General features: G+C 30.3%; 1 protein-coding gene across 2 annotated transcripts; it reads right to left on the bottom strand.

The window, feature by feature from the left end:
* Positions 1-1,659: 1,659 nt before the first annotated feature.
* LOC100802287 (glucan endo-1,3-beta-glucosidase 7) lies at positions 1,660-5,999 on the bottom strand. Of its 2 annotated transcripts, XM_003544369.4 has the most exons (5): positions 5,873-5,999; positions 4,569-5,239; positions 3,486-3,839; positions 2,503-2,815; positions 1,660-1,871 (listed from the first exon to the last, which is right to left on the bottom strand). In XM_003544369.4, the coding sequence occupies exons 1-5, from the start codon at positions 5,949-5,951 to the stop codon at positions 1,834-1,836; spliced, it is 1,455 nt and encodes a 484-aa protein (XP_003544417.1). In that variant the 5' UTR covers positions 5,952-5,999; the 3' UTR covers positions 1,660-1,833. The 2 variants fall into 2 exon arrangements, with proteins under 2 accessions (XP_003544417.1, XP_040865222.1); XM_041009288.1 differs by lacking the exons at positions 1,660-1,871; positions 2,503-2,815 and adding an exon at positions 2,827-3,144.
* Between the last annotated feature and the right edge of the window lie 5,931 nt (positions 6,000-11,930).

Genomic DNA, 11,930 nt, shown 5'->3' with positions numbered 1-11,930 from the left:
TATATTAATATTATTTATTTTGTATCTTTTTTCCATTCAATCAATCATTTTTCCTCCTAGATTTTTTTTGTTATACAAAGTAATGAATTGTTATATACATATAGCATTCAGGAACTCTGGACAATCCAGTGAACAATGCTGGAACCCGGCATGCACCCTTTCCCCAATTCAATTAATAGAAATATAGCAAGGTTTTTGCATTAATCTCATGCCCAACTACGTACTATATGCCTATCACTATCATATGGGTGCCACACCATCCAATGCATCGTTGCTTCTTCGAGTTCGACGTTTAGGCTTAACATATTCTCCTCAACATGATCATAGGCATCATTGCTACCACATTACAGTGGAACAATAATAATAATAATAAAGGAAATATAATGTTTTTATAAACACATTTTTTTTTCATTTTATCCCTAAAACTATATATCTTTTCAAATTTCTTTTTGTATCCCTATAATTACTCTCTTTAACCAATCCACACCCCCCACTCACATTTTAAAAACTATCCATTATTATTTTTACTTTTCAAAGAATTTAGAGAGTCATGAAGTAACTTTTAAGATAGTTGGGAAAAGATAATTTCTCAATAACAAAAATTCAAAATCCTTAACTTTTCGAAAATATCATAAAAACTCTTATAGAAATTAGTCATTAAATAAACATAAGTCACAAATATTATATATTTGGACACCTAGTGTTTCTTGAAAATTGTTGTTTAAAGATTGTATACATGCTCTGTTATGAATTCAAATATTATACATATAGGTGAAATAAGCAAAGAAACTTTCTTATATTTTCCTTACTATTTTCATAAGACCACACACGATTTTAAAAAATAAAACTAAAAATCACACATGATGACTCGCCATAACATATACTTATGTCAGTATTGCAAAGGAGGAAAGAACAAAGTATGGTGACGGTTTTGCAACTTTTGCTTACTTAGCTGATGCATCTACAATGTCCATAAATTAAGGTGCTTTATAGAAAGTGGACATGAAACCCGTGCATTATAAGTAAACTCTGGTGTGAAGTTTAATTTGTGAAATTAGACATTTTGGATTAAATTTTTATTAACTAATAATTACATTTATGAATATATATATATATATAGAGGATGTATCATATGATAATAGTCATGGGTCATTTTTATCCATTAGATTAAAATGAAATATTAAGATTAAAGCATTTTAAATTAAAATTAAAATCTCTTTTAATAATAAAATCCCTATAAATTTATCAAATATTTTAAAATTTTAAATTACGTCAAAATTATTACAACTATTATTTTGACAATCTCAAAAATTAAATAACGACATCCATGTTAGTGATGACAACAGTGATCATAACCTTAATCATAATGGTGGTAGTTGTGATAATAATGATGATTGTAATTAAAATCTTTAAATAAATTAAATCTTTAAAATATTTAATTTTCTATTTGATAAATTTTATAATAAATAAAACTTTAATTTAAATTTTAAATACTTTACTTTTAACCTTTCATTTTTATATAACGGATTAGAATGACTCACTTTATAATGTGATATGCCCCTACCTCTCTCTATATATATTACTTAAATAATGGGCCCCAAGATTTCAAACGATGATTGAACAACACACATACCTAAACCACGCTTCACAGATCACACATAAACAAAGCATCAATTTGCTTCTGATAAAGACTAAAAAAGGTGAGACTACAAATAGAGGAAGAAGATCCTCCTCCATACATGAACACTCCAAGAACCAGAACATTTCTTAGCAATTAAGAGAGAATAATTAAAACAACAAAAAGTGCCCTCCTTTATCTACTTGTTTTCTGGGTTAGGCATTTCCTCCAGCATAAAGACAACTCTTGTAACCTACAAAATTAAAAAAAAAAAAAAGAGCAAAGATTGTAAAGTGAGCAAGCCGATCAATTGGGATGATCTATCTCACTACACTAAAATCCAAGGTTTTAAAATATGACCACGATTTCGGCGACATCGTCAAGATTTTTGGGACTTCTGTAACCGCAACATGACCACAAATTATAGTCGCATCCGACCACATTTGTTTGAAATTTCTCAAATATCAAAGAACGGAATGAAACAGTGACTGCAACCTAAAACCTTGCTAAAATCAACACATTTTTTTAGCAACATAGAGTGACACATAAGCCCCATCTTCACATTATCCTTTCCCAAAATCCGCGCTATAAACAAGATTAAAACAAGACACACTGACACAGGTTTAACATTTTTAAAAAGTAGTTCGTGCAACATGACAGAACAAACTTTAAAACTATTAAGAAGTAAGATCAAATGATATTTTGTGGAATGACGTACAACATCAAAGTTTCATGCAATGCATGTATAGCGTGGTGCTGAGAGTCCTAAACTCATAACTTAAATAATCTCTTTCATAATTATTCAGTTTCTATGCTTCACACTAGAGAATAAAAAAGGTTTGAGATATGAACACATACTATGCATAGATCAAATAGGAACTTACTTGGATTATTCGTTGACAACATGGCTGTTTGCGAGAAATCACAAGTCAATGGATTCCGTCCAGCTGTTTGATACAATAGATTCATGGCATATGCAGCATGGTTTACCAAAGTGTTAGGTTCAAAACAAGCCCCTCCTTGTTGAATTGCGGTACAATCAATCCCTTGCCCACAAGCATAATCCAAATTTGCTTGTAACTGTGCATCTGCCACTCCTCCTTTTGGCACACACCATGTTGCACTATTATTTGTTTTGGTTGGACTTGAAACTGTTGGCTTTGGAGTAGAGGGAGATTTTGACACATCCGGAGTAGTCTTCAATGAAATTAAGAAACATATTATATTAAATACCACTACTAGCTAGAACAACATTAAGATGAGAACTGTGAACATTATTAAAGACTGCAAAATGGTGGCTTCATGTCCAATTAAGAGTTCTGCTTTATTTGGTGTTACAACATTAAGATGAGAACTGTGAACATTATTAAAGACTTCAAAATGGTGGCTTCATGTCCAATTAAGAGTTCTGCTTTATTTGGTGTTGGACCCGGGCCTATTGGCGCTGGAATCACTGGAGATTTTTGTGTTTGTTGACCCGGGTCTGTTGGCGCTGGAATCACTGGAGATTTTGACACATCCGGAGTCTTCAATCAAATTAAGAAATACATTGTCAAACACTACTAGACTATAAGTCTAGAGAACAGCTTCAAGATGAGAACTATGAACAAAGTGATGCTTCATCTCCGAATATCAATTTAAGTTGGTCCCTAATTAATGACAACAAATTATTACATATAATACCATCACAGTCATCACTATCAATCTTCACGTGACACATAATTGAAACTCAGGTGTCACGCGAAGATTAATAGAGACTACGGTGATTTGGGATCATGTAATAATTTCTCATTAACCAGAGTATCTAATTAGTGGCAACATAGATTAGGACTTAGGAGTATAAGATCATAATAGAATTCATTCATACCGGGGCAACCGTCGGCACGGGGCTACTAGTTTCTTGCTGTTTGGAGAGGCCAGCATCATAGATCATGGATTGATCAGGGTTGTAGAGTCCAAAGGCTCTCTCAGAAGCAGGTCCAGGCTTCAAGTCCTCATCGTACAAAGCAAAGAGGTATGTGTCCACTGATTTCCCTGGCATCAATGGGGTTCCAACCATAGATCGCAGGTGGGCAATCAGATTGCCGTTATAAGCCTTAGCATTCTCAAGACTTGGACCAGCCTCATTGCTGTCTCCTTTGTAGGGCCACCCTGTCTCCGCAACCACAATCTCAACATTCTTAAACCCCATAGCATCCAACGCAGATCGAACCGCGTCCACCTACACAGACATACTCAACAACATCAAAGATCAACATCAACATACACATTATTTGTCGCTCTACCCATCATCATCATCATCATAATATTTCATGCTTTCACCAATAAATCAAGTTTAATCCCTAAAATTAAAATAGTCACAATTAGTACCCACTTTATAAAACTTACGTTTTGTGTCTACAAAATATGATTCACTATAGTACGAATAAAATAATCAAGACACCTTTACACTCACATTTCAAAATGTTTAACAAAAGTTTATTTGGCATCTCTTTTTTTTTATTTGGGCGACTCAAGTATTTCCATCTAGGAGCTGAAACTTCAGGCACTAAGATATTTAATGGGTTAACTTATCCTAACAAATATTTAATGGGTTAACTTATCCTAACAAATATTTTTCATACACATAATCTAGGCATCAAACTCGTAGCTAAATATTTTTAGTACATAAATCCTGTTCAAGTGATGTGAGACCATTATGAGCCATAAATTCTCTATCTAAGTAAGGCAGCTGTATATCTAAGAATCAAACTCGAAACCTCTCATTAAACCAAAATAGCCCGTGCCAACATAATATACCTTTTTTTATCAATCAATCAGATATCATAGTATATATGAGTGTAAAAATACTATTAATCAAATAAAAAATGAGTATGTATGACATCTAAAATAATTAATGTAATAATCTTAAAAAGTATTTATTAATTATGAAATTGATAATTTGACTGACCTGAGCATCAAACATGTTCATGTACTTGAGGTTGGTGTTGGAGTCAACTCTGCCAGCGTTAGGCTGGAAAAGGCAAAAAGCAAGGTTATCAGCTCTGCCAGGGTCGCTTCTGTAGGCAAAGTAAGGGTAAGGGTTAATGGTAAAGGGCGAGCCCGTGGCATTGTTAAACGACAACAGCCCCTGCAAAACGGTGTCGTATTCGGGATGAAACCTTCCGGCGGAGGGTGGCTCAGAGTCCCTGAGAACCGACATGGCGTGCACGGTGGAGACCTTGATCTTGCCGCCGCCGAGAGAGGCGGCGTCGAGCGCGCCCTGCACGTTCTGGATCGCCGGCAGCATCTGGTTCACGAGGTTTTGGTCGTTCGAGGTTATCACTTCGTTGCCGACGGTTATGAGGATGATGTTGCTGGCAGGGTAGTACGGTACGACGTTGGTGTTCACCCACGTTTTCGCGAAGTTAGGGTCCGAGGCTAGCCCCGGAATGTCCCCGTTCGCCGCTCCGATCACGATTCCGATCCCCGTGTTCGCCAGAGCTTTTATTATCGCCGGGTCGGTTCCGTACAAACGCACCTTTCCGATGGCCGTCGACTGGAGCAGCTTCGCCGTCGCCGACGGCGGCGGCAGGTTGTCAGCGACTTGTCCGTAGTTCACGCCGATGAATGATTCAGAACCTGCGCGAAGTAACAATACTAACTTCACTTTCTTGTTTATCTCAATCCAGTTACGTTACTAGCAAAAAAACACAGTTACAAACCGAAAGACAGAGTATTTTTTTATTTATTTATCAAAATTAGAAGAGGATAATAGTTCAAATAGAGGAGGAAAAAAAAGTATCTTGAAGCTCAAATTTTTGGTATAATCACGAGTTGAATGATTAACAAAAAAGAAAAAAAAAATTGTAAGTACAATCTTTTTTTCCTAATAAAATTAACATTTTGAAAAAAAAAACTAACATTTATCGGTAACTTTTTCTGTATTTCTAATCAAGGATAATCCTATTCGAGCCACCAAATAGAATCGTAACAATACAAGGAAGAATTTTGATGTCTACCATAATTTTTACCTAACTCAAATGAGATTATTTTTATCTAACACAAAAAATAATATTGCAAATGGAAGCTTTGATATCAAGATTTTTGAGAATTGAAATAATGTGAAAATTGGGAGACTTGGTAAAAGAAAATAGGTGGAGAATTTGAAAAACAGAGGTTAGGCAAAGAACGTTAATGTTAAGAGATGCAAAAGTTTGAGATAAGTGTGTGTGGGATTGAAAGAAGGGTGCAAGAAGAATAAGAAAAACTCACTTGCAAGGTTAAATAATGTGAGAAAGAAAGCAAGACTTGGAAGAAGAATTGCGGAGCTTGAAAGAAAGATTATTGCCATTTGGGAACTGCACTTCTTTTGTCAGTTTTGTTTTGTGTGAAATGAAGCGGTGTCAAGCGGAAATATATAAAGGGAGAGGGAAAGGCACAGGCCAACATTCGAGGGTAAAATCGTCAACTTAAAAGGGTGAACTCTTTCATCATGCATTCAAAATCAGGAAGTATTAACGGTCACATACGTACATTATTGGTCGTAGCTGAACTCTCTAATATAATTTATTTTACATATTTTTAATGATAGAAATTATAAAATTATGAATATGGTTTATTGAATAATGAGTAAAATTCACACAATTTTCTAATTTTAATAAATTTCAATTATTAATGAAAAATATATTGTCCGGAACAATAATATTTCATCAAATATAATAATTTAAATAAGGAAGATTTAGAAACAAAATAAATATGAAAAAGTAAATAGTGTGAATGTACATGTTTTCTTTTTTCTTTTGTATCATGAAATAGACATGTTAATTTTGACTTTTGTTTACAGAAAAACTTAATTAATTATAAAAGTGAAAAAGTTAAATAAAAAAGGGAAAATGTCAATACACCAGGTTTACTAATGTGTTAACAATCTCACCCGTTGATTGAAGATTTTTGTCTGAGTAAAATTTTATTACAATGTGTTTTAGAATATATATATATATATATATATATATATATATATATATATATATATATATATATATTATAAAAAATTGAAAATATTTTGATAAATAGTGAAGATAAATAACAAAATTATTTTATTTCTTAACATATATATTTCTTTAATATGCTTTTAAAGTAATGTTACCATATTTTGCTTTACCATGGTCTGCCGAACACGTTCCAAAGTAAAGTAATGGTCGTTGAAATTTCTTTGAATATTCATTAATTTGAGTAATACATGTTTCTTGGAAGAAAATCACTTCAACTGGAATACAACCAGCTGTATATTACCAAGTGGCTTTTTCTTACGTGTTAATCAAAGAACATTCTCTCACTCGACCTGAAGTCACATAAAATGATAAAAGTGAGAACGAAATAATAAAAAAAAAGTAAAGTATTTATGAATCTGTTGGGGCCTCGTGGGAAGTGGAATGCTATTTTGCTTTGTGGAACAACTAAAGGGCAAGGAAACTCCATGAAGGTTAGCACAATCCAAGCGCCAACATTGTTTGATTTTTAGCTGAGTTAGCAAATATTCTTTTAGTGAATATGATATGATACGATACTTACGTCTACTAACAGAGACTAAGAGAGCCTGGTTGAATATAAGGCTAGAAGTGCTTTTGAGAACTTCTTTATTAAAAAATGTTCTATATTTTTAGTAGACAAGATCTCAAAAGTACTTGTGACTTGTATCCAAACAAACCATAAGCTGATGCATTCAACATGACTGAAATCGAACTCTAGTATGTATTGATAAACAAAAAGTTAAATTATAATTTTGATTTTCTTAATTTTATAAATCATTTTGATCTTCCTCATACATTATTGATAAATTGTATTGATTAATAGAACTATTAAGTTAATTATAAATTAATTAAAAACATTAATTATTAAAAACTTTAATAAAAAATTATTAATCCTAATCATTTACATCATTATATTTTTCTTCAATTTTATAAATACTTCTTTTATTTCTATTGTTCCATGTGATTCCAACGTCTCAGAAGTATCACATTAGGATTAATAATCTTTTATTAAAGTTTTTAATGCTTAATAATTTTCATCTAATTCATAATTAATTTAATAATTTTATTATCACAATTATTAATTATTAATCTATTAGGGATCAAAATTATCAATTTATAATACTAGAGGACCAAATATTATAATTAAAAATCAAAGAAATCAAAATGATAAATTTAGAAAATTTAAAGAATCAAATTTATAATTTAACCTAAATAAAACTAAGTGAATCAAAGTTAAAGATCTCTTTAATTTGATAAGAGTGAAATTTATGAGAAAATGAATAGTGATATTATACTTTTGATCAATGCACGCGTGCGTTGTAAGTAAGTTAAAGGAGCTTATAAATTTTCCAAAATTCTTACAAATTACCCTTACTATTTATTTAAATCACCAGACAACAATGTTAGTTATATTTTTAGAGTTGAAGATTTAGATTCTTAGTACAAGGTTTAAGATCTCTCATTAACAGTACTTTGTCTTCGTGTAATGATAGGTAACTTTACTCAAAGCCGAGAAATGATTTATTGTTTATAAGTGTATGTTAAAAAAAAACTTGCTTTTTTATGTAAATTTCGATCGATACTTGTGACATGCACTAAACTAACAGTATAGTATTTGGACCAATGTGAGCCACTGTAAAAATCGAGCCTAAGCTCAATTCACGATCGAGACTAAACACAAACATAAAGGTCAAAATATATTTCTAGTACTAATAATTGAACTTAACTAATGTATTAAAGCAACAGGAATTTGTTGAGTCTTTTTTTCCTCAGAAAAATTGAGAGTTATATGGGAGATGAAATAAAAGAATATGAAATGGTACTTAAAAAATTGTTGTTTACAAGAAAAATATAATGTTTTTTTCTTCAGGATTAAGCGATCAACAGTGTCTTTTAATTTATTGGATCAATGATTAATCTTTTAAGAAAATTTTACAAATGAAAGAAACTAAATATAAATTCTTCCAATAAATAAATTATTATACTAGACATGAATGTAACAAGACCTTATATCAATATGTCAACCTTATATGAGTTAAAATATAATATTTTATTTTTAAAGAATAAAAAAGTTATACAACAAAATCATTATGTATAAGAGATATGTTTGTGATACTTTATAATAATTTTCTTTTTTAATACTTTATTTATGATTGATTGAAAATCTCTCATTTTAATGAATTTTACTTGTTGAGATAAATGAGATTGTCATGTCTTCTTTTTTTACTATATAGTAATCAAATCAATTGTTTTAAGAAGTACCTCTTCGTTTTAAGAGGAACCAATCTTGTAATGGCATCCACACAGATTTGCAATTCAAAGTTTCAAACCAATGTGTTATGGGCAACCTGTTATACAACCTTTTAGCAAAACTATCAAATTCAGCACTAGCACCGTAATTCTTTCTGAAGCAACAAGTTAATGCTGCCAAGTGTCATAAGAAACAAGTCAAGTGCAATGTTTAGGTCAAATAGTGATAATAATAAATAAAAAAGGTAATGAGGACGTGTTGTGAGTGCCTGTTTCCTCTTTAGACTTGGCTCCACATTAAAGTTAACCAGAAAAATGAAATTAAAGGGGGAATTGGAGTTTTTCCCAAAGTGTGTTCCTGGACGAAGGGATGGACCACGACCTCCACTTCCGCTTAATAATTGACCCTTTTTTCTAGACTAAAAACTCTCATTTCTTAATCCAGAAGTTACCCATGAAACATAAACAAATAATTCTTATATGTATCTGAGGAAGTATGTTCCTCTTTTGTTTTCTATATATTTAACTATACTATTTAGTATAAAAAAAACTATGCTATTTTACAACTATTGCAATTAAATACTAGTATAAGTTATTTCACTGCAAACGTCAATATAATCATATAAAGTACCATGCGTAATTTTTTTTATAAAAAAATATACTCATATTTCTTAAGGTTTAATAAAATGATCTTTGACATCTGTTTTTTTTTTTTTTTACATTACTTTGATTTCTCTTAATTTATTTAACTCTTTAAAAAATCATGGGAGGTTTGAGTTAACAAAAGGGTATGTAATGTTATGTTATATAAATTAATAAATGTTTGTATATAGTTTTAAAAAATAACATTTCGTCAAAATTTTAATTGCAGAATACGGGTGTAATTGTTTTTTTTAAGTCCTTGCATTGCACTTCCTTGTTCCACTTTCACATATAACTTAAATATTTGAATTTTTAAAAAGTAAGAAATTAAAACCTCAAATTGTTTTTTATTTTTCCATGTATGGCTTTTGTGACAAAAATTCCAGTATTTCATTTTTGAAATTTATTGGAAATTAAGAAATCTCTTTCAAAAAAAATAATTAAAGGCATATAGTTCGTATATTCGATTATCATTTAATTCTTTAGCCATGCTTTTGTACATTTTTCAAAATTTAATTTTTTTTACTAAAAAAAGTCATCTCATTTCATTAATAATCAAAGCATGAATACAAAATTATAATCAAACCATGAAAATAAAAACTGACATAACATCTAGACTCTCTTGTTAGACAATAATCGACTCGACTAGCTTGTCTATGAACAAAACTCACTATAGAGTTATGAAAAGAGGAAAAACATTCCTTTCCAAAGTTAGAACTTAAATAATAAATTATATCCAATATGGATGAGTAGCAGCTTATTTTTTCCCCTTTTTTCAATTTATTTGAAAATATTTTTAATCGATTTATTTTACAACTAATTTAAAAATATTTTTTTAATCAATATTGTATAAGAATCTCATATTTGGTATTTCCAACAAAAAAGTTAAGCCTGTCACCTTTGATTCTAAAATTTCAGGGACAAGAACACCTACATCCATTGCCAAAACACATTTTTCCAATCATTCAACCTTCCTTATTCAAATATCATACCAAGGACCATACCATGTGAAATTTCCTCACCCTATTTACTGTATATTCAACTTGCCATGGGAAACGATTAAGCATATCCATATACATGGAGGCTTATCTATTTGCATGTGCAAAAAAAAAATAAAAAATAGAGAATTGAATTAGCATATAAACAGAAATATAATTTTCCATATTCTAAGTCTTGATGTGTAGCAAAGTTGTGAATTTCTCGGGTAATCAACTAGTTCTTCAAGGAAACTAATGAATCTGGATCATGCCAATCACACAATTCTATTTAACAACATCATGCAGGACTAGAGTAAAGAGCTTCCTTGGACTGCGTTAAGGGAAGCATTCGGTTTGGATTTTGGCAATTTTTACTAATGCTACATCTAACACTGTATTTTTACTAATGCGTTGGGGGGTTGAGAATTCAGGTGTGACGTACCGAATTAACACCGTGAACAGCAAAAATGTCTAGTTAGATAAATAAAATAGAACCCTAGCTAGTTGAGGAAATTGTTTTTTGTTTTTGTAAAAAAAAAACTGTTCTTTGGGGTTGAATTTTGGACTATTCATTAGTTACAATGTATAATCTAACATGAGAATAACTATGATTTGCTATTTAAACTACCCACGTTTGCTTTAAAAAAACTTTTCTAAAAAAAGCCCTTTCATGGAAACATGATTCGGTTAACAAAATATACAATAAAATTATGTTTATGTTGTGTAAGAGGAGGTGAAAAAAAAATACATAATAAAAATATGATTCAGTTGTGCATTTTGCAAACATTTTGTGTTATCTATTTTTTTTTCCACCCCTTTTACTTAATGGAAATATGTTTTCGTTGTCAATTTTTATGATTTTTTTTTCAAGATATCTTTTTTAAATCAATCAAATTAATTGTGATGTAATTTATCTTTTTAATTAAAATTGAATTCATTAGAGAAAAGTTACCATTTATAAACATAATCAAATTAGTTATTATATTAATAGTAATCAAATCAATTTATAATATTAATTTGTATCATAATTAAATTTACTTACAATTAAAAATGATAACTTATGTCATCATTAATTTAAATTTAAATGAATAAGATTATTTAATGTGTAACCTCATTAATATAACTTGTATCATAATTCATTCAAGTAAAAACGATAACTTATATCTAAATTAATTATAATTTTTCGTAAAAATATTCTAACAAAACAAAAATATGTTTTCATTGAATGAAAAGGGATTAAAAAACAATACATAATGAAAATATGATACATTGACACACTTTTAATTTGTAAAGTATTAACCATATAATAGACTAACTAAATTACATGCTCACCTCTAATGAGGAGATATTGTTGTATAATTTGAGTAAACATGATTGTTGAAAGGAATAGGTGGCAGAGATATTTTTATTAACTTGTTCAATATTGAGTTG

Source organism: Glycine max, chromosome 14, assembly GCF_000004515.6.
Source record: "Glycine max cultivar Williams 82 chromosome 14, Glycine_max_v4.0, whole genome shotgun sequence".
NCBI classification, from domain to species: Eukaryota; Viridiplantae; Streptophyta; class Magnoliopsida; order Fabales; family Fabaceae; genus Glycine; species Glycine max.
This window is presented reverse-complemented; position numbering and strand designations above follow the sequence as displayed.